Source organism: Ctenocephalides felis, unplaced genomic scaffold, assembly GCF_003426905.1.
Source record: "Ctenocephalides felis isolate EL2017-DRISC unplaced genomic scaffold, ASM342690v1 CF-g0.4_SCAFFOLD_03571, whole genome shotgun sequence".
NCBI classification, from domain to species: Eukaryota; Metazoa; Arthropoda; class Insecta; order Siphonaptera; family Pulicidae; genus Ctenocephalides; species Ctenocephalides felis.
Window position 1 is genome coordinate 56,881,865 of NW_020539725.1, and position 19,009 is coordinate 56,900,873.

The window sequence follows — 19,009 nt, forward strand, 5'->3', positions numbered from 1 at the left end:
AAATCAAGAGTTAAAATGGAAGAACATAATTTGTATTTAAATAATAAAAGTTTCTAGAAATATTGTTAGTAGAAATAAAATCATAAAATTAGTCCGAGACTTTTAAAACATATTTTTGAAAACTGCACTCAATTTATTGTGGTAGATTTATTTGTAAACGCTGATATGAATGGCAAGGTACCCAATGCAAACTGATCGAAAGTTTTTCAAAACTTATCGCATCCCAATATAATTTAATAATATTATGTAAGAAATTTTAATACACGGAAAAATATACAAAAATATTTAAAATTGAGAATGCGAATAAACAAAATTTTTTAAAAAAAATATTAAGAGTCATATACTGGCTAAGGATATGAATTTTTAAAAATGGCGCCAAATTCTTTGTTATGCCTGAACTAGTGTGAACAATGCAATCATTGTGCCAAGTGCAATCGTTTGACATTTCCTCATTTATTGCGTTGTTTTGTACGGTTAGTTCTGTTATTTTGAAATTTATTAAATTATTAGTGTTTATCGTTATTATGTGAGTTTGAATGTCATTTTTAATGCATATATTTTTCCAAGTTATAAAAGTTCAGTAGCAAATTAAAATAATATTTAGTGTAGTCAAATATTTATGCTTTTGCACTTTGTCGAAAGTGAGGTTATGTTTATCTTCTTGTGTTTTTCTAATATATATCCTGGTAATCTACTTAAATTAAATTCTATGTGCAGAATAAACTATAATGTATTCAAGTGTTGTTATTGCCTGCTCTACTATGTCGTTTTTGTGGTAAGTGTTTTATTTATTTTTGCTAAATGCTTAGTCCAGGAGCCATGATTATTATTTTTTATACTGTACTGTTTTTCTTCCTTTCATTTGATAAATGTTTATTTTACTTACGTGAAACGTTTATTAAAGTTTTATTTAAATAGAAAAATACGAATAGATCAGAATACATAAGAATATCAATTTATCATCATTATGACCAGCTATATTCTTTAATAATTGCTGTAAAATATTCCGCCATTTTCTCTTCAATTTAAATAAAATATGTTTACATATCATTTTGGGAACATGTAATAAATGAATGCTCCATTGTACATTTTAATATAATTTATAAAAAACGTAAAAAATAAGACATGGAATTAAAATGTCTTTATGAACTCTACGATTCTAATTAAATATTTGGATTATGCAATTTTTTTGCAAAAAGTTTTGTCATAATGTCTGCAAAAGATGCTGACCAAGATTAGTGCTTTAAGGACTTTATGTTAAAAAATGTAAATATTAATGTAAATAATCCAATAAGTATTATTTACGAAATAAGTTGTGTCATTAATAATTCGAATTAAGTTGTAACTTTTTCGTCAAGAGCCGAATTGCAAGCTGCCAACATAAAAATAAAATTGCTTTAAAGCGCTTATTTTGAAAATTTTTGTTATAGAAGGAACAGATATAAGCATATCAAATCTACTACTTCTTTGCTAATCATTATAATATATTTGTGTCTTTATTTCATTCAATATGTACATATTAATTTTATTTATTATATATTAAAAATATCGATATAAACTTACATACATGAATATGTATTAAAATAAAATAGTTTACAGAAAAATGAATACTGTTAAATTTTATGTGCTCAGTACGAGAAAAAAAGTATCACTCAAACTGAAAATAATTTTAATATTTAATAATTAACTTCAGTTACTCTTCTAACTATTACATAGGTGAAAACAAAATATTTAGTTCCATTATTTGAACAAATTTTTGTTCAAAAGATTTTTGAGATAAATTCGAAAGATCATTGATAGATGAGATTTTTTATGGATAGAAACGCATCATCTGTCTATATCTCGATGACGCCCATTTCTCTGTTAATCTTTCATCACTTTTGATGCAGTCTTGTGCAAAATATTTCATTTAGATATCGTTTTTATCCTTTGTTTGAATTATTTGATGCTAGTCATTTTTCCTCTTTCTGTAAAGGGACAATATCAACCCATACACCATTAGCTGCTTTGTGGAGCAATGATCGTGTACTAAGCTTCATGGGAATTTCTGTTTTGTCGCCAACTTTAAATTTGTACACTCGTAATATTTCACTTAAAGCTAGACGAATACTGAGCATTGCAAATCTGGCACCTGGAACAAAATATACAAAGTTTATTATTGGTAAGGTTAAAAAATGCAAATGGGAAAGGAAAGAACTCATCGGGCAATTCTGCCGTAACAGCGCTCATAAAATAGCGTTGTCATGGCAACGCTCTCTTATGCTTGTTCTTGGAATTGAAAATTACGAAATTTTCCATCTATTTACCGTGGGATCAGGTGTATTTTACATATAAACAAGCAAAGAATAATGTTCTGATAACAGAATTCTAGATGGTGCAGCCATCATAAGATTATTCTTTGCTCGTTTATATATATAAAATACGCCTGCTCGCACGGCAAATATTATATACTGTCTTCTGCCCCACCAACGATCGTCGGAGTCTGAATTCTCTATTCAAGGTCAAGTGGTAAGTCACGCAATATTAAATAGGAAAGAGAAGGAATAGGGCCCAGTTGAAAAATAGATGTCGCAAATATTCTATGAAAGGAGACGGTTCGTTTATAAAAATTGTTTTAAAATATTATAATTAAAAATATATGTAAATATATATATATATATATATATATATATATATATACAAATGCATACCCTGTGCTATGGATAAAATGTGTAAATCTTTGTCTTTCTTTTGATAGATAAACATTTTCATAATTTTCAATACCAATAAATCCATTCCTAGAACATTTAGCATCGTATCTTATGCAATAATTCATATGTCAATTAATTTTGCAGTTTTTAAATATGATTATTCATTTATATACAAATAATGTAGAAGTAATGTAATCACCTATACAATTGCGTGGACCTGCACCAAATGGAAGATAAACGTATGGAGATCGTTTTGCTTTTTCTTCTGGACTAAATCTTTCCGGATCATACCTTAAAATATAAAATCGTTTCAAAGAATTAAGCCAAAGCTCATTGGAATAGTTAAGGAGTTAGTCATAAAATAAGCACCTGTTTGGTTCTGGAAAATGTCTTTCATCAAAATGCATTCCGATGACGTTAATAGAAACTATATCACCAGGTTGCAAAATTAGTCCTGTTGAAGGGTCCAATTCATAAGATGCAGTTACAGAGCGATCTAGGCGTGCTACTGTAGGATGCAAACGCATGGCTTCTGCAAAAATATAAAAACTAACTTTAGATACTAATCATCTACCTGAGTCGATTGCAAGAACAAACTTGTAAATAGCAAGAAAAAAAATTTCCTACACAGGGTGCAAAAAAATCCTTTATGGCTTTTACCTAATATAACCATTTCTAGATAAGGCGAATCATGTCCCAATTCTGCAGTTTCTTGCCGTACTTTTTCTTGAATCTCTGGATGTCTTGCAAGCTCGTAGGCAGTACTTGAGAGTGCTGAACTTGATGTCTCGTAACCGGCTATCATGAATAATAAGGCTTGAGCAACCAGGACCCGGTCATCACTCAATACTGCGCTCTCCTCCGTTCCTGATGATGCAGCATCTAGTAGAAGTTGAAGAAAATCGTTTCTCCTAAAAGATATTTTAGGTAAGAAACTTAGTCAAAGGAAAATATCAACTGAACAAATCCAATTTATTATTTCCTAAAATTATATATCACCTATTTTTGGTATCAAGTTCTCGGTATTTTCTTGTCTGTATCACAACTTCTGCCAGAAATTGTAAAGTTTCATGATGAAACATGTTGAGAGGGACGTATCTGGCTAATCCTGGCCAGCAGATCATGACAAAGAAAATCAGGAAGCGTTGGGGAATGCTCACTTCATCAATATGGGAAGCCCGCTATAATAAAAAATAATTGTAAACAGTATGGTAAATAACAGTAAAATTTTGAAAATTGAAAAAAAAATCTGGGAAAAATTAGATTTCTGAATAGTAGAAAATGGTATAATTTTTTTTCGGAGTTTTGCAAGAAAAATTCTCACTTGGATGAAATCTGCATTTGGATTTGTTAAAGAATCACATTGGACTCCGAAGGCACAATTGGCAATAATGTCCATTGCATAGCGTCCAAACAAATCTTTTAAATCTACACTGTGCCCATTTTTACCTGCAAATAAAAACGATGAAAAATATTATTCAGTAATCATCTTAAACCGAAATGTTAACGAAATTCTCAGATGTGAAGGATTTGTTCATAGAAACAATTTGCTCAGCGCTAGTGGGTCATTTATGAATTGATGATTTTTTATTAAAAATTTAAATATTTTACCAGTTACATCACGTTCGTCCAGAAACTGAACGATTTGCTTAGCACTGTGCCGCAAAAGTTCAGTCATGGCTCGAATTTTCCCACTGCTGAAGGTTGGAGTCATAACACTACGAACTTTTTTCCAATGTGTACCCTGGAAAAAATTAATTTTTATAATCACCAAAAAAAATAATGATTATTAGAGTCAAAATAGAATTCTGCGAGGATTTTAAGAAACAATATTATAAAGTTGTAAGGAAGACTATTTTAGCCATTAAAATATGTACTAAAACTCAAAAAATTTATCGTGCTAATTGTTGAAAAGTGAATCATTGCAAAGTATCAATAAAAGATCATGAAATATATCATGATCTATGAAGAGGTAAACTTTGGATATAATGATTAAATAAGAAGAAATCTAGCGTGATTATTTTAAAGATGAGATGAAATTAAAACTATTTGAACAATAAGGAAGAATATACTAAGATGCAGGTTCAATACCCCTATTTTTATGGAAAGCAAAACACGCTCCTTTATCTAAAATACCAAATTATTTCTCTCTCAAACATTACAAAATGAACATTTGTATTATTATTATTATTATAACATTAGTCACTCAAAACTTTCGTAAATGCTGAAACATTTGTTTGTTCCGCAAACCAATAAAAAATATTTATTGCATATAAAATTACTAACCTATCAGGAAGCAATGAAGTTGCTCGAATTATTTCAATTACATATTGTAGTTCCTAATATTTATCGATATCATATAACATTGCTGAATTTCAATTCTGTTCATATTTTAAAAGTATAATTTCTTGTATAATTTTATTTTAATGTTATCATGCTCTATCAGGAAGCAAGTTATACGTTCATCTGCACATTTAAATTTCAAATTTATTCAACAAATAATAATAAATCGGCATTATAAATTCTTGAATAACATAACCCAAAATTTGTTGAGATCTATAAATATTAATTACCTTCAAACTTATTAACATATGTCGTAAATAATTGTCTTCTCGTAAGTCAAGAGTTGGTCTATCACAGAAATAGTCGAAGTCCTTGATCAAAACTGTTCGTACTAATTCTTCGTCGATTAGCATCAGTAATCTTCTGGCTCCTTCATAATATCCTATCAATTATAAAAAAATCAAAATAACACTTAACAATATGTACACTTGTTTCTGTGGATATTTGAAATTTTATGTTGATTTCATGAAAGTCATACTGGCATTGAATTTCAATAATTATCAGAAATATTATTTTAAGTGCAGCTATATTAGAAAATACTTCAGTAAATTAAGAAAAATCTGTTGTTCATTGATAATAAAAAAATTGATAAGTAATACAATTTTTGAAACTAAGATTCTCAAAATAACGACTAACCAAATTCACTTTAAGGAACTTGCCAACTTTTCAGGAGAAAATTTTGAATTTTATTTGTAGAATTTGGTGTATTGATTTTTACCTAATTGCTCAATTTCACTTAATTAGGTACATATTAGTTTTCTATATGATTTATGATACACTTAAGAAGACAACCCAATATTCAAACATATATTAATTTTCATAATGAAAGTATAATGATTTTATTAATATTCAAAGTCTCGTTCTACCTAGTCCGTCATTTAATATTTGAATTAAATTATTTACATTATAATTATATAATTTATCTTCCAGAACAGATATGCAAATGATATTTTTTATTGATTAATATAAGGTCAATCAAAGAAAGCATCAGTTCATATGACAATCCGGTTTTTATAACGCCACTGTCAATTTTTTGAAAAGTTGTTCCTGCCTGAATATATAGAACTAGTCAATAATTTAGAACAAATATAAAGTAGTCATTTTAGGCACTTGAATTGCCTTAGATTTTTTTTATAAATTTTATAAAGAAAGATCTTCTTTCGACTGTTCTATAATTAAAAATAAAGTCCAATTGCTTGATTTGCAGAATTTTTAGCTAAAAATTTAATACTGATTTTAAGAATAAGTTCATTGTTTTCTATTACATTATTATTTAAATAATTAACTTCCCGTAGGCAAGCTATAGTAATCGCAAAAAAATCGAAAATGAAAATTTTTATAGATCTTCACGTTTCAAAACCTTCTGAACATTTTGGCATACTTTAGAAAAAATGAATGTATGTGTGTGTGTGTGTGCGTGTATGTATGTATGTTCGGATACAAATTTTTGTCAAAGATTTCGGGAACACGGATCAACCGATTTGAATAATTCAAAAAACATTCGATTCGTATTGATAAGGAGACGTGCTGATTAGTTTTTGGCGAAGGCAGGTCTAGCCGTTCCGAAGATAGTGGGCAAAAAGTGCCGAAAACTGTAACTCAGTTTTTAAGAGAACGGAGCGTCCGATTTGGATAATTCAAAAAACATTTTATTTGTATTATTGAAATAAAGAATTGTTCAAATTTTTGGAAAAGCAGGTGCAACGACTTTGGAGATATGGAGGAAAAAGTAAAAAAATGAGCCATTTGGCGGTCAAACATGAACATTAGACATATGCACATCAGAGTATCAATTATTTTATATAAATTTTAATAATGAATACAAATATTATATTGTTTTTGTTAATATTTTGTCTCTAGAACAGGTACGAAGCGCGGTCGCGCTGTCATTTTAGTACGAGTTTGTTGGAGCAGAGGGTGCAAAAAATGATCATGCCGTTTTTGAGTAAGCGAGTAAGCGAATTATTCAAATCGGTTTGAAATTCTATCAAAAGTTTCAAATCATTGAAATGATCCACTTTTATTGATTATTATTGATTATTTTTATTTACTCGAATTTTGAATTGCGGTACGGGAAGTTCCAGCAATTTGCCTTAAGGCACGATGCCCTAATTGCCTTAAGACAGAATTCCACTTACAGCTAGTTTAAAATTGTGATTCGAATTTACCTGCGTATCTATATTCCTTCATCTCATCATACAATTCCTTCTGCATTTCGTGAAACGAGCACCTCATTGTAAGACGTTTTCCCAAGTTTCCCAGGAAAATCATTGGAGGCACCGGAACCGCCACACCACGATTTTGCCAATACTGCTGCGCCTCCTTGGATCTGCGGTAGCACCACATGAAAATGGCCAATAGGGCTGCCAATATTAGGCCGACGTATGCCATTCTGGGAAAAGACTAAAGATTAATTTAAACTGATATATATTATTATTAAAGGTATGATGAGATTTGTTTTTAAATCGAAAATGATGGCGGCACTTAGGAAAACAGGAATTTCAAGAAAAGTCACTACTTGTGCAATTATGATATAATTGGATATAAGAACTAAATGCAATATTCTGCAAAAAAGAGGAAACATATACTCAATTTGTAGAAGAAAATAACACCATTAGTTTGTTGCTCTACAAAAGACTTGCACTTTACCATATGTTTCCAATAATTGTTTTAGTCCAGTCATTGTAGTAAGTTCACCTCGGAATTCGAGATACCTAACTGTAAGTCTGTAAATACACCCTAAAGTTGTCTCAAAACCTACATATGGTATTGACACTCTACCATATGTAGGTTTTGAGACAACTTTTAAGGTGTTCAATATACAAGTATTTATAGACTTACATCTGGGTATCTCGAATTCCGAGATTTTTACCTAATTTAAGCTTAAATGACTGGACTATTTTGAAAATAATTCTAGAGAAGACAAAAAGTAACAAAATTTCAAGATTCTGCAAGAACAAAAGTCTACTGAACAATTCCGAGAAAAAACAAGCTATCATGTGAAAAGTATAAGAAACATTTATATAGGTTAAACTGGTGAGCTTTTTATTTTCTTCGTGATTATCGTGATTTTATCAGCATTTATAATCAGCTTTCTTCAGATACCTTTTTCAATATTTTAATGCAATTCTGGCTGTATAGTACGTATCTAACAAAATACTACATAATTTTAAAACTGGTGGTGCATGGCATTGTGCCTTAAGACAAATTGCTTGAACTTCTCGTACCTTAATGAAATATTCGAGGAATATTACATGTTTTCAAATAAATTATTATAAATAATGTAACTTTCTTTATTCTTATTTTATAAAAACTAAATAAACAAAACTTATTCAATCGAATTCAAAATGAAAAACATTGTCTAATATTCCTAAGTATTACATGAACTGAATTGCAAAGTTAAAATTATTTATTTGCAGTATATAAGTGATATGTAGAACTTTAGCTTAAATTAGAATTAAAATTAAAAAAAAATTAAATAAAAAAAAATTAAATAGAAATAAAAACAATTTCTTTCCCCAAAAGCAATCGTTTCGTCAACACAAGCTGAAAGTTTTTTAAATAATTTAAATCGGATACTTAATTCTGTCTAAAACTACCATTTTTGCACATTTAGCTCTATATCTCCGAAAAGTCTGGACCTGCCTTTGCCAAAATCCAATCATCATTCTCTCCATCATTACGAATCGAATATTTTTTGGATCATTCAAATCGGTTGAGCTGTTCTTTTAAAAACTGACATTTTTAAACTTTTTGCTTCATATCTCCGTTAGCGCTGGACATGCCTTTGCCAAAAACTAATCAGCACGTCTCCTTATCAGTAGAAATCGAATTCAATTTTTCAAAATGGAATTATTCAAATCAATTGATCCGTGTTTGTGAAATTGTTCACACACATACAAACAGATTTATTTTTTCTAAGGTGTAACAAAATGTTCAGAAACCTCTAAAACGTGAAGATATATAAAAATCCCTACGGGAAGTTATAATAAGCTTATGATATAGTATTAAACGTAAATATATCTTGCGACATTTCTGAATGTTTTTTCTCAATTATATAGGTAATACAAGTTTTTAATCCATTACGAATACTTAAAAATTCACGCACTACTTTCATGAATAATAATTACTTAATGTATGTAAAACGTAATAATTAATGCGTATTTCAATTTTAATCCATAAATATATGCTAAATAGGTTTCTAACGCCAATTAAATTTTTTAAACGAATTTAAGTTTTGTTTCGAATTTATAACGAATGATTATTTCATTGCCCTGAAATAAAAAGAAATAGCAATTCGAATAAAAAGCTTACAGTCTTCTTGTTAAATTTGGATTTTGGAATAGACAAATATGAATTTGAACTAAACTTGAAGCAACTACTGATATATTTTTATTTTAACTTGTTCCTTTTATTCCTTAAAAATCATACAATGATTTCTTCACACATGTTTCTATTTATATACTTTTATATATATGCAATTGCAAAAATATAAATGATAGAACTGTTATGTCTTTATTATTTATTACAGCATAACTATTATAAATTTTATTATAAACTATATATCATGATTGGAATCGTTTCAAGACGTATTTTTAAAGTGGTTGTTAATCTACAAGCAGTGTTTTATTGCAGTAAAATGAAAAGTACAAATTGCATTGTTATTTTTAAGAAATTAAACATTACGCATTCATCTGCTACAATACAATTTCTCTCAGTGATAGTATATAATTTCTATCATATTATAATTTGCGAGAGACCAAGTGGAACGGAGAAATCTAAACCAAAAAACTTGGGAAAACCTCTAACTAAGGTATTAAGAGAATTATCTACATGTACAATTTTACTCCATCAGAAATTAACTACTCAAACAAAAGTATAAAAACAGGCAGATAAAAAAAGTCCTAATGACCTATTTTAAGTGTACTAAAAAGTAAAATTTATTTCATCCCACTTTTTTGTACTATCATCACTGTAAAGAATTGCATCAAATTATTATAGTTATTAAACTTATTACTTAATTATTAAACAAGTTTTTAAACTTATTTTCTGTATTTAAAGAACAATTAATTCAATGTCTTATGTAGGCAGATGACTAAACAAATAAGAAAAAAATATATAGGGGATAGAGGGGCTATATGTAACTGGGGTAATTAATAACAGACATTTCTGAATAGCATCTTAAATTATATTAAAATATGTTTTAAATTGTTATAAATTTTTCTGCTTGCAATTAATTTAAAATTTTATAATTCTATCTTATTAACTTTCCGTAGGGTAAGTTATAGTAATCGCAAACAAATCGAAAATGAAAATTTTTATATATCTTTACGTTTTAGAGGTTTCTGAACATTTTGGCATACCTTAGAAAAAAATGAATGTATTTGTATGTGTTATGTGTGTGTCAGCTACGCAGCACGACTGCTTAAAAAATGTTCAAAATTTTCAGAAAAAATCAAAATATAAAAAAAAATCTTTTTTTTTGATTATTTCAAAGTTTTGCAAAGGTTTTTTTATTGATTTAGTTTTCGGTACGGGAAGTTCCAGCAATTTGCCTTGAGGCACGATGCCATGCACCATTAGTTAGTATTGGATTTATCACCCTTCATGTCAATAATGCAATATATTTCTCAGAAATATTTTTCACCATTGTGCCAGTATGTTTCATTTTTTCTACATTACAGTAATTGTAAACCTTAAAAATTGGTTTCTTCCGGTTGATGTCAATCTTTAATCAATGCCCAGTGGCGTCCAAAAATGGATTGCAAATCTTAAAAGTTTTGATTATTTTGCTTTGATTTAATGAACTTGATTTCATTTTATAATAAATGCATTTTTTGAGACTTTTTCAACGCCATTGTAAGCGATGCTTCAAATTTATCGTTTTGCTGATGGCTATTTACAAACCATTTTGAGATAAAACTTCCTATTTACGACACCAAAAGTGGATCTAATGCAAATGCTCTAAATTAAACGCAGAAAGAAAGTATGAACACCAATTAACATGTTTAGTGTAACAGTCCAACGAACCTCAAAAGTTGCATGTGATGTGATGTCTATCTAGAAAGAGAATGAGAATGATCTGGTATGATGGCAAGTCCATTGCACGAACTTGTAGCTCCGGTTTTTTTTGAAACTATTAGTTTTTTGTTTTGGATATACTCATAGAAAAATGCGCACAACTGTATACATATAAGTACAAGCTGTAATTTGCATTTAGCCAAAAGGCAAATAATTTACTAAACCAATGAGATAACGGTATAAAGTTAATTGATTTATTTTTTTATTTTTGCAGATTGTTGAATATTGTACAAATTTGAAAAATATGCTGGTTATATTCGAAAAATAGTTGAAATGTTATAAATTTTGTCTCACATACATTTTTGCTGTGAAGTGATTCAGAACAACTTGAAACGTCGAGAACATATAAAATTAGTAAATCGGATTATCAGACAACAACATAAACGTCTTCTTCGAACATATATAATTAAAATATTTCAATATTTTTTATGGAAGTAGTAGACTTAAATTTCAGGACAGGTGAACTGATGGATAGGCAATCCGGTAGACAGGTAGACAGGATAGAAAGGTTGACAGGCTGATAAATAGACAGATACATAGGTAGACAAGTAGACAGGTCGACTGTTAGCCTGGCAAACAGGTAGCAGGTAGACGGGTAAACAGGTAGATAGGTACAAAAGTAAACAGTTGAACAGGAAAACAACTATAATGTAAGGTAGGTAAATCGCACAAAAATCATATATTTATTGATTAAATCGATTATTCACACATATCGGGAAATTTGTGCAACTTTTTTAAGGCAAAATGCCACTTACACTTAGTTTCAATTATATTTATGAAAGCATAAAGTAACTTATCATTTTTTTAAATACACTGGCTAACATTTTCTTTAAAAAATACAGTAAATCTGCATTTTTTTATATAATGATATCTTTATAGATAGTTATATGACATTGTAGATTTATATCGTAGATACTCTACATCTAATTAATTTTCTTAATTACAACGCATATTTTAAACTCGATCGGTAATTTCATGTCAATATATACATAGGTTTCAAAGATGCAATTTCAACATCTTTTTCTTATTTTGTCCTTTCAATCAATAATTGCATTCTCATTGGAATCCAATCATCATTCAGCTTAATGTTCACCTTCCTCACAGAGAATTTTATAAAAACCATTAAATTTACAATAAGATGATAAAATATATCAGAGGGAAATTTAGGTTAATTTTGCGTTGCTGATGAACATAACGGTTTGCTGGAAGATTGTTATCATAACATAGAATAAAATATTAGTTTGGCTTTCTTGTTTTGAAAATGAAAATATGAAGAAATCACTCTGTAATTATACATGCTTTTTATATAAGAACTTCTACATTCTATCAATTTTTTCCCTAAAAATATACTTTTTTTATACTCAGAAAAATTTATCGCTTGTTTTTGAACTTTTTGCTTATATAAGGGTCCAACTTAGAATTTTATATTATTGAATGACTTTTAAGTATAATATTATATTAGCAAAAATATCTTCATCATAAAATTTTGTCTCAAAAAATAATGCTCTGTTCATAGATTTATAACTTATTCTCTATTTTGTCTCAAAAAGTGATGCTCTGTTCATGGATTTATAACTTGTTCTCTATTTTGTCTCAAAAAATTTTGTTCTGTACATGGATTTGTAACTTGTCCTCTATTATGTCGATTACAAGTTAGTCATAAGAAGTTTCTCTCTAATGTTCTTCGTTTTTATCATAATCTTTGTACAAAAGTACTTTCAGCATTTCTTACGCTCTACATATCATAATAATGGCAAGTACTTTTGAAATTGAATTCATGGTTATAAAATAATTAAAAAAGTAAATAAATTCATATTAAAGCGATTTTGTTCCGATTATATTCACAAGAGCGAATTAGAGTTGCATAAATATTTTAATCAATGTAGTAGAATTATGGCTATAAATTAATTGAATAGATTTTTTTTTAATTTTTGCGCAAACAATTGAGTATATTTAACTTGATTGCTCCTATGTCATGAGATATTAGCTTTCATGTAGCTACATAAAGTTTATTTTTAATTAAGATAAAGTATTTGTGTTAATTATCGAAGAATGTTTTGCATTCATAAATACTATATATATCGATCTCTATAAAAACATTGCATTTCAGCAAACAACTTTTACCATATTTGCGTGGTGCATAATTTCAAAACAATGTTAATTATAGCTTTTTGAGTGAAGTATTTAATCTTTCATATTTACAAAAAAAAAAATTAAGTTAAATAAAATGTAGAGAAGATAATAGAGAAGAGTTTAAATAAAATAAACGTTGACGTGAAATGTCGATAAAAATATAAGTGTTTTAATTAAACATTTATTAGCAAATATTTTTAACCTTAAAAAGTTTAATTTGAGTTAAATGCTAGACATTTAAATTCCATGGAAAAAAGTTAAAGTTATCGATTAACGATTTATTTTCAATGCCGTTTGAACTTTGTTTCCATTGTATGAAATTAGCTGATAATATTTGTTTTGGAATTAAAGCTGTATACAGTAATCATACTAGAATTCATTGTTTATATTATTAAAAAAAATTGTTTAACTTTGTAACATATATGCTTTAATTATATTTGATATAATACTTTTGTTGTAGTACACTTTTGACCTATTATATGTGTAGCTAATTTATATTTTTAAAAAACCTAAAAAAATTTAAAAACTTTTTAGTATGTAAATGATTATTATAGTATCTAATTAATTACCATATTTTAAAACAAGAAAACATGGAAACAGAAGTTTGGAAAGAAAAATACATGAAATAAAAAAAAATGGGGCGAGGGAATAGTGATAATGAGATGAAGGGTAAGAAAATCATTTGTTTGTGGTGGCTCTCACACCATGGACCTGCCTTCGGGCAGACTACAATTTATTATTATTATTATTATTATTTTAAAACGTTAGTGTAATAAAATAGATTGATTATTATTATAAAAATACATAAAAATCCACAATACACAATTTCTCCTCTATTTTGATTATTTCCTTCTAAAATTCGACGTATTTACAATTATTAAGAGAAAACAAATACATATTTGGATAAATAATCAGGACACATTATTGAATGAAAGTCATTGTTACAATATTTAAATAATAAAATGCCTACTTATTTGTCTTGAACTTTTTACCAACTTTAATTTACAAATTGTTTTGGAGATTTATAAAATTATGAATAAAATGATATATAAATGGTTAAGAGTTTTCATATAATTAAATAAATGAAATAGATTATTCTATAAATTTGCATAAAAAAAATTCGATTAATAAAATACAAATTTAAATATTTCAATTTTTTACGTTTTTAATTACTCTTGTGTTTTATTACTAAATATTGTATTTTAAATAGGAAATCTTTAAATTCTTTAAAAATATGTTGGAAAATTATTCTTCAAAGATTTGAAGAATTGTGTTATATCAATATGTTATTTATTTTGAAACTTAAATGGGGATAATTTTTAAAAGAAATCTATAATTCTTTATATTGGCAAATTATTTTTCAAAGATTTTATAATAAATCTTGCATTTAGAATATTTCGGATTCTTTTTAAAATATAAATTACATTATATCAACATTTTTTACGTTTATTAATTATTGATGTGATTTGCTATTTATTTTGAAACTTAAATGGGTATCATTTTTAAAAGAAATCTATAATTCTTCTCACTGGACAATTATTCTTCAAAGATTTTTCAATAAATTTCAATTTAAAATATTTAGGTTATTTTTGTTTGTGAATTAAATTATATCAACATTTTTAATTATTGATGTGATTTAAATCACATAATTGTTATTCATTTTGAAACTTAAATGAGGATAATTTTTAAAAGAAATCTATAATTTTTTATATTGGACAACTATTCAACAAAGATTTTTCAATAAATTAAATTATACCAATATTTTTAACATTTTTAATTATTGATGTGATTTGTATTTTAGTTTGAATAAAATAATATCTTCCTAAATGGGGATAATTATTAAAAGAAATTGGAATTCATTGGAAAATTATTTTTCAAAAATGATTATATAGAATTTTAAAATTTTTAGTAAAATATTGCACCGGTACTTACGTTACAAGTAGTGTTCACAAATAATGTTTTTGCGCACAATTTAATCAAATTTCAAATATCACATCCACAATTTATTACCACCGACTTTTTTTCCGGCATCACTTCACTTCACTCCACTTCACTTCACTTTATTTTTTATATTCTTTTATATTTCAAAACAATTTCGTTGTTTATCTTTCGAATTTGTTTGCATTTGCGCGCACTGAGATTAGTCGAATGATATATACTAGAGCGGTATATTATAGTTGGAGACGTTAACAAGGTTAATAAATGTTCGGGTAATCATCGTAATAAAAAATATACTCTTGGAAAGTATTACTGTCGGCATCTAGTGAGGGAATTGAATCGAGTGGTTTAAATGTTGAGTATTCGGCGGGTCTGGACACGGAAATCAGGCTGGTGCAATCTCTGGTATGGGCCAGGAATTTTACCATCAGAAAGCAATTAGCATTCAGGAGTAAGTGTTCTATAAGCTGTTGTGAATGATCGTATTTCAATTTGGTATTTTTTATGTTATTTATATTTATTGGCCTTATATAGTTACAGTTACAGCATTTAGCCCCTTACCACTTTTCTTTTTACATCGCTTTCTCTATATTTTTTCTGTTTTATCTAATATTTTATTCACAATTGGCAGTTTTCTACTCGATATAACATTTCTTTTCCACATATTTCTTCATCGTTTTTCTTAAAAATTCTACCTACTCTTGTGTAGAAGACTCTCATATTCTTCTCTTGTTTCTTTTTTACTTCTAATTCTATTTAATTTCATAACAGTTCATATTTTACCACTCATCCATTCAAATTCTATGACAGTGTCAGGACTCGATCCTAGGATCGTTGACGTTTCAAAGTTTCAGAGAATGGCAACTCAGTGGTAGTTCTTTCTAATTGTAATATTGCAAAATTTTTCCACAAGGCCATTTGCTTTAGGAAATATATTTATTTATATTTCATATTTTTAACTTTCCGTAGGGCAAGTTATAGTAATCACAAAAAAATCGAAAATGAAAATTCTTATACATCTTTACGTTTCAAAACCTTCTGAACATTTTGGCATACCTTAGAAAAAATGGATGATTGTGTGTGTATGTGCGTGTGTGTGTGCGGATACAAATTTTTGTCGACGATTTTGGGAACACCAATGAATAATTCAAAAAACATTCAATTCGTATCGATAAGGAGACGTGCTGATTAGTTTTTGGCGAAGGCAGGTCTAGCCGTTCCAAAAATACAGGGCAAATAGTGCCAAAAACGGTAACTCAGTTTTTAAGAGAACGGAGCGCCCGATTTTAATAATTCAAAAAACATTTTACTTGTACTGACAAGATGAAGAACTGATTAAATTTTTGGGAAGGCAGGTACAGCGGTTATGAACTCTCAATAAAAATAAGTTAAAAAAATATCATTTGGGGGTGAAAAATGTTTATTGGGCATATGTACATCACATTATCAGATATTTTATAGAAAATGTGTACACATTATTTTGTGTAAATTACTTTAGGTTACGTACCAAGATTTTAAATTACGGTACGGGAAGTTCCACCAATTTGCTTTAAGGCACGATGCCATGCACCCCACTAGTTTAATTTCAACTCAACCATTTATCTCTTAAGACAGTGTCAGGATTCGATGCGAGGATTGTTGGCGTGTGAGTCGGGTACGCTACTGACTGAGCTATGCCCGCCTTAGTCCCGGGAGCGACAACTGAGATCGATCTATAATTGTGATATTGCAAAAATTCGATAAGAAGCAGATAAGAATTTCTCTAGGAAATATGTTTATTAATATTTTTAAGTGGAAACTTATATTACAACTACTTGGCGTCAAGGTGTCTGAAACTCGAAACTTGTGTTCTATATGAAATGGTAACAATTTTTATGTTCGAATTGTTTCTGACATCAATTTCGTTCTACATGTCTGCCCAATGAAAATGAAATTTTATTTCTAAAAAATTGAAAGTTAAAAATCAGTTTTATTATTATTTGGTTTCTGTGACAATGTTTGTAAATGCCTTGATTTTGATGATAATTTGTAGACAAAGAATGTGGCAACCTATAACCTTGCAACCACAAGTTCCCAAGTGCGATACTAACTTTTGCCAGCTTGATATTAAGTATTAGTAATATTAGGTTTTTTTGGAATTTGAGATTTAAATATGATTACAATTAAAATATTGTTTCAGAACCGGGGGCCAGATAAAGCAGTGACGGCTAACTTGAAAAACTTAGAAAAAGGGGCCAGATAAAGCAGTGATGGTCAACCTGAAAAACTTAAAAAAAAGGGGCCAGATAAAGCAGTGATGGCCAACCTGAAAATTTAGAAAGAAGGGGCCAGATAAAGCAGTGATGGTCAACCTAAAAAAACTTAGAAAAAGGGGCCAGATAAAGCAGTGATGGCCAACCTGAAAAACTTAGAAAAAGGGGCCAGATAAAGCAGTGATGGTCAACCTGAAAAACTTAAAAAAAAGGGGCCAGATAAAGCAAGTAATGGCCAACCTGAAAAATTTAGAAAGAAAGGGGCCAGATAAAGCAGGGATGGCCAACCTAAAAAACTTAAAAAAAGGGGCCAGATAAAGCAATGATGGCCAACCTGAAAAACTTAGAAAAAAGGGGCCAGATAAAGCAGTGATGGTCAACCTAAAAAACTTAGAAAAAGGGGCCAGATAAAGCAGTGATGGCCAACCTGAAAAATTTAGAAAAAGGAGCCAGATAAAGCAGTGATGGCCAACCTGAAAATTTAGAAAGAAGGGGCCAGATAAAGCAGTGATGGCCAACCTGAAAAATTTAGAAAGAAGGGGCCAGATAAACCAGTGATGGCCAACCTAAAAAATTTAGAAAAAGGGGCCAGATAAAGCAGTGATGGTCAACCTGAAAAACTTGGAAAAGAGGGGCCAGATAAAGCAGTGATGGCAAACTGAAAATTTAGAAAATGGGGCCAGATATAGCAGTGATGGCCAACCTGAAAAATTTAGAAAGAAGGGGCCAGATAAAGCAGTGATGGCCAACCTGAAAAACTTAGAAAAAGGGGCCAGATAAAGCAGTGATGGTCAACCTGAAAAATTTAGAAAAAAGGGGCCAGATAAAGCATGATGGTCAACCTGAAAAACTTAGAAAAAAGGGACAGATAAAGCAGTGATGGCCAACCTGAAAAATAAAAAAAGGGGCCAGATAAAGCAGTGATAACCAACCTTAAAAACTTAGAAAAAGGGGCTAGATAAAGCAGTAATGGCCAACCTGAAAAACTTAGAAAAGGGGCCAGATATAGCAGTGAATGCCAACCTGAAAAACTTAGAAAAAGGGACCAGATAAAGCAGTGAATGCCAACCTGAAAAACTTTGAAAAAGGGGCCAGATATAGCCCCTTGATAGTCAACCTAAAAAACTTAAAAAAAGGGTCAGATAAAGCAGTGATGGCCAACCTGAAAAATTCAGATAAAGGGGTCAGATAAAGCAGTGATGGTCAACCTGAAAAACTTAGAAAAAATGGGCCAGATAAAGCAGTGATGGTCAACCTGAAAAACTTAAAAAAAAGGGGCCAGATAAAGCAGTGATGGTCAACCTGAAAAACAATGCAATAAGGCAACCTGAAGCAATGCATAAGGTATTGTAAATTGTCGTATATGTGCTACGGGATTTAAGTACGAAATGCCAACCTACTAATATATATATTTGTGGCAAGGCCTTCTAGAAATGTAGGGGGCCTTCTAGAAATGTAGGGGGCCTTGCTTTCAGCATCAATAAGACATAATAAAATAATAGAAAAATCTTACATTTTTCTCATCAAAATTAGTGGTAATTTAAAGAAGTGGACAAAGAATGTGAGAACCTA

General features: G+C 29.2%; 1 protein-coding gene across 1 annotated transcript; it reads right to left on the reverse strand.

The window, feature by feature from the left end:
• Positions 1 to 1,952: 1,952 nt before the first annotated feature.
• On the reverse strand, positions 1,953 to 7,424 carry LOC113386347 (probable cytochrome P450 6a13). The gene is made up of 9 exons (XM_026624133.1): positions 7,202 to 7,424; positions 5,264 to 5,415; positions 4,302 to 4,434; positions 4,015 to 4,139; positions 3,690 to 3,871; positions 3,351 to 3,601; positions 3,060 to 3,222; positions 2,890 to 2,981; positions 1,953 to 2,131 (listed from the first exon to the last, which is right to left on the reverse strand). Exons 1-9 carry the CDS (start codon positions 7,422 to 7,424, stop codon positions 1,953 to 1,955), a joined length of 1,500 nt encoding a protein of 499 aa, XP_026479918.1.
• Positions 7,425 to 19,009: the final 11,585 nt, after the last annotated feature.

What these genes read in the sequence shown, in the direction of transcription:
- LOC113386347 (XM_026624133.1), bottom strand. Translation starts at nt 7,424, where the DNA reads ATGGCATACGTCGGCCTAATATTGGCAGCCCTATTGGCCATTTTCATG. An exon ending in GAAGGAATATAGATACGCAG is followed by an intron (nt 5,416 to 7,201) that starts GTAAATTCGAAT and finishes TATAATTGATAG; the next exon opens with GATATTATGAAGGAGCCAGA. An exon ending in GAACTTGATACCAAAAATAG is followed by an intron (nt 3,602 to 3,689) that starts GTGATATATAAT and finishes AATATCTTTTAG; the next exon opens with GAGAAACGATTTTCTTCAAC.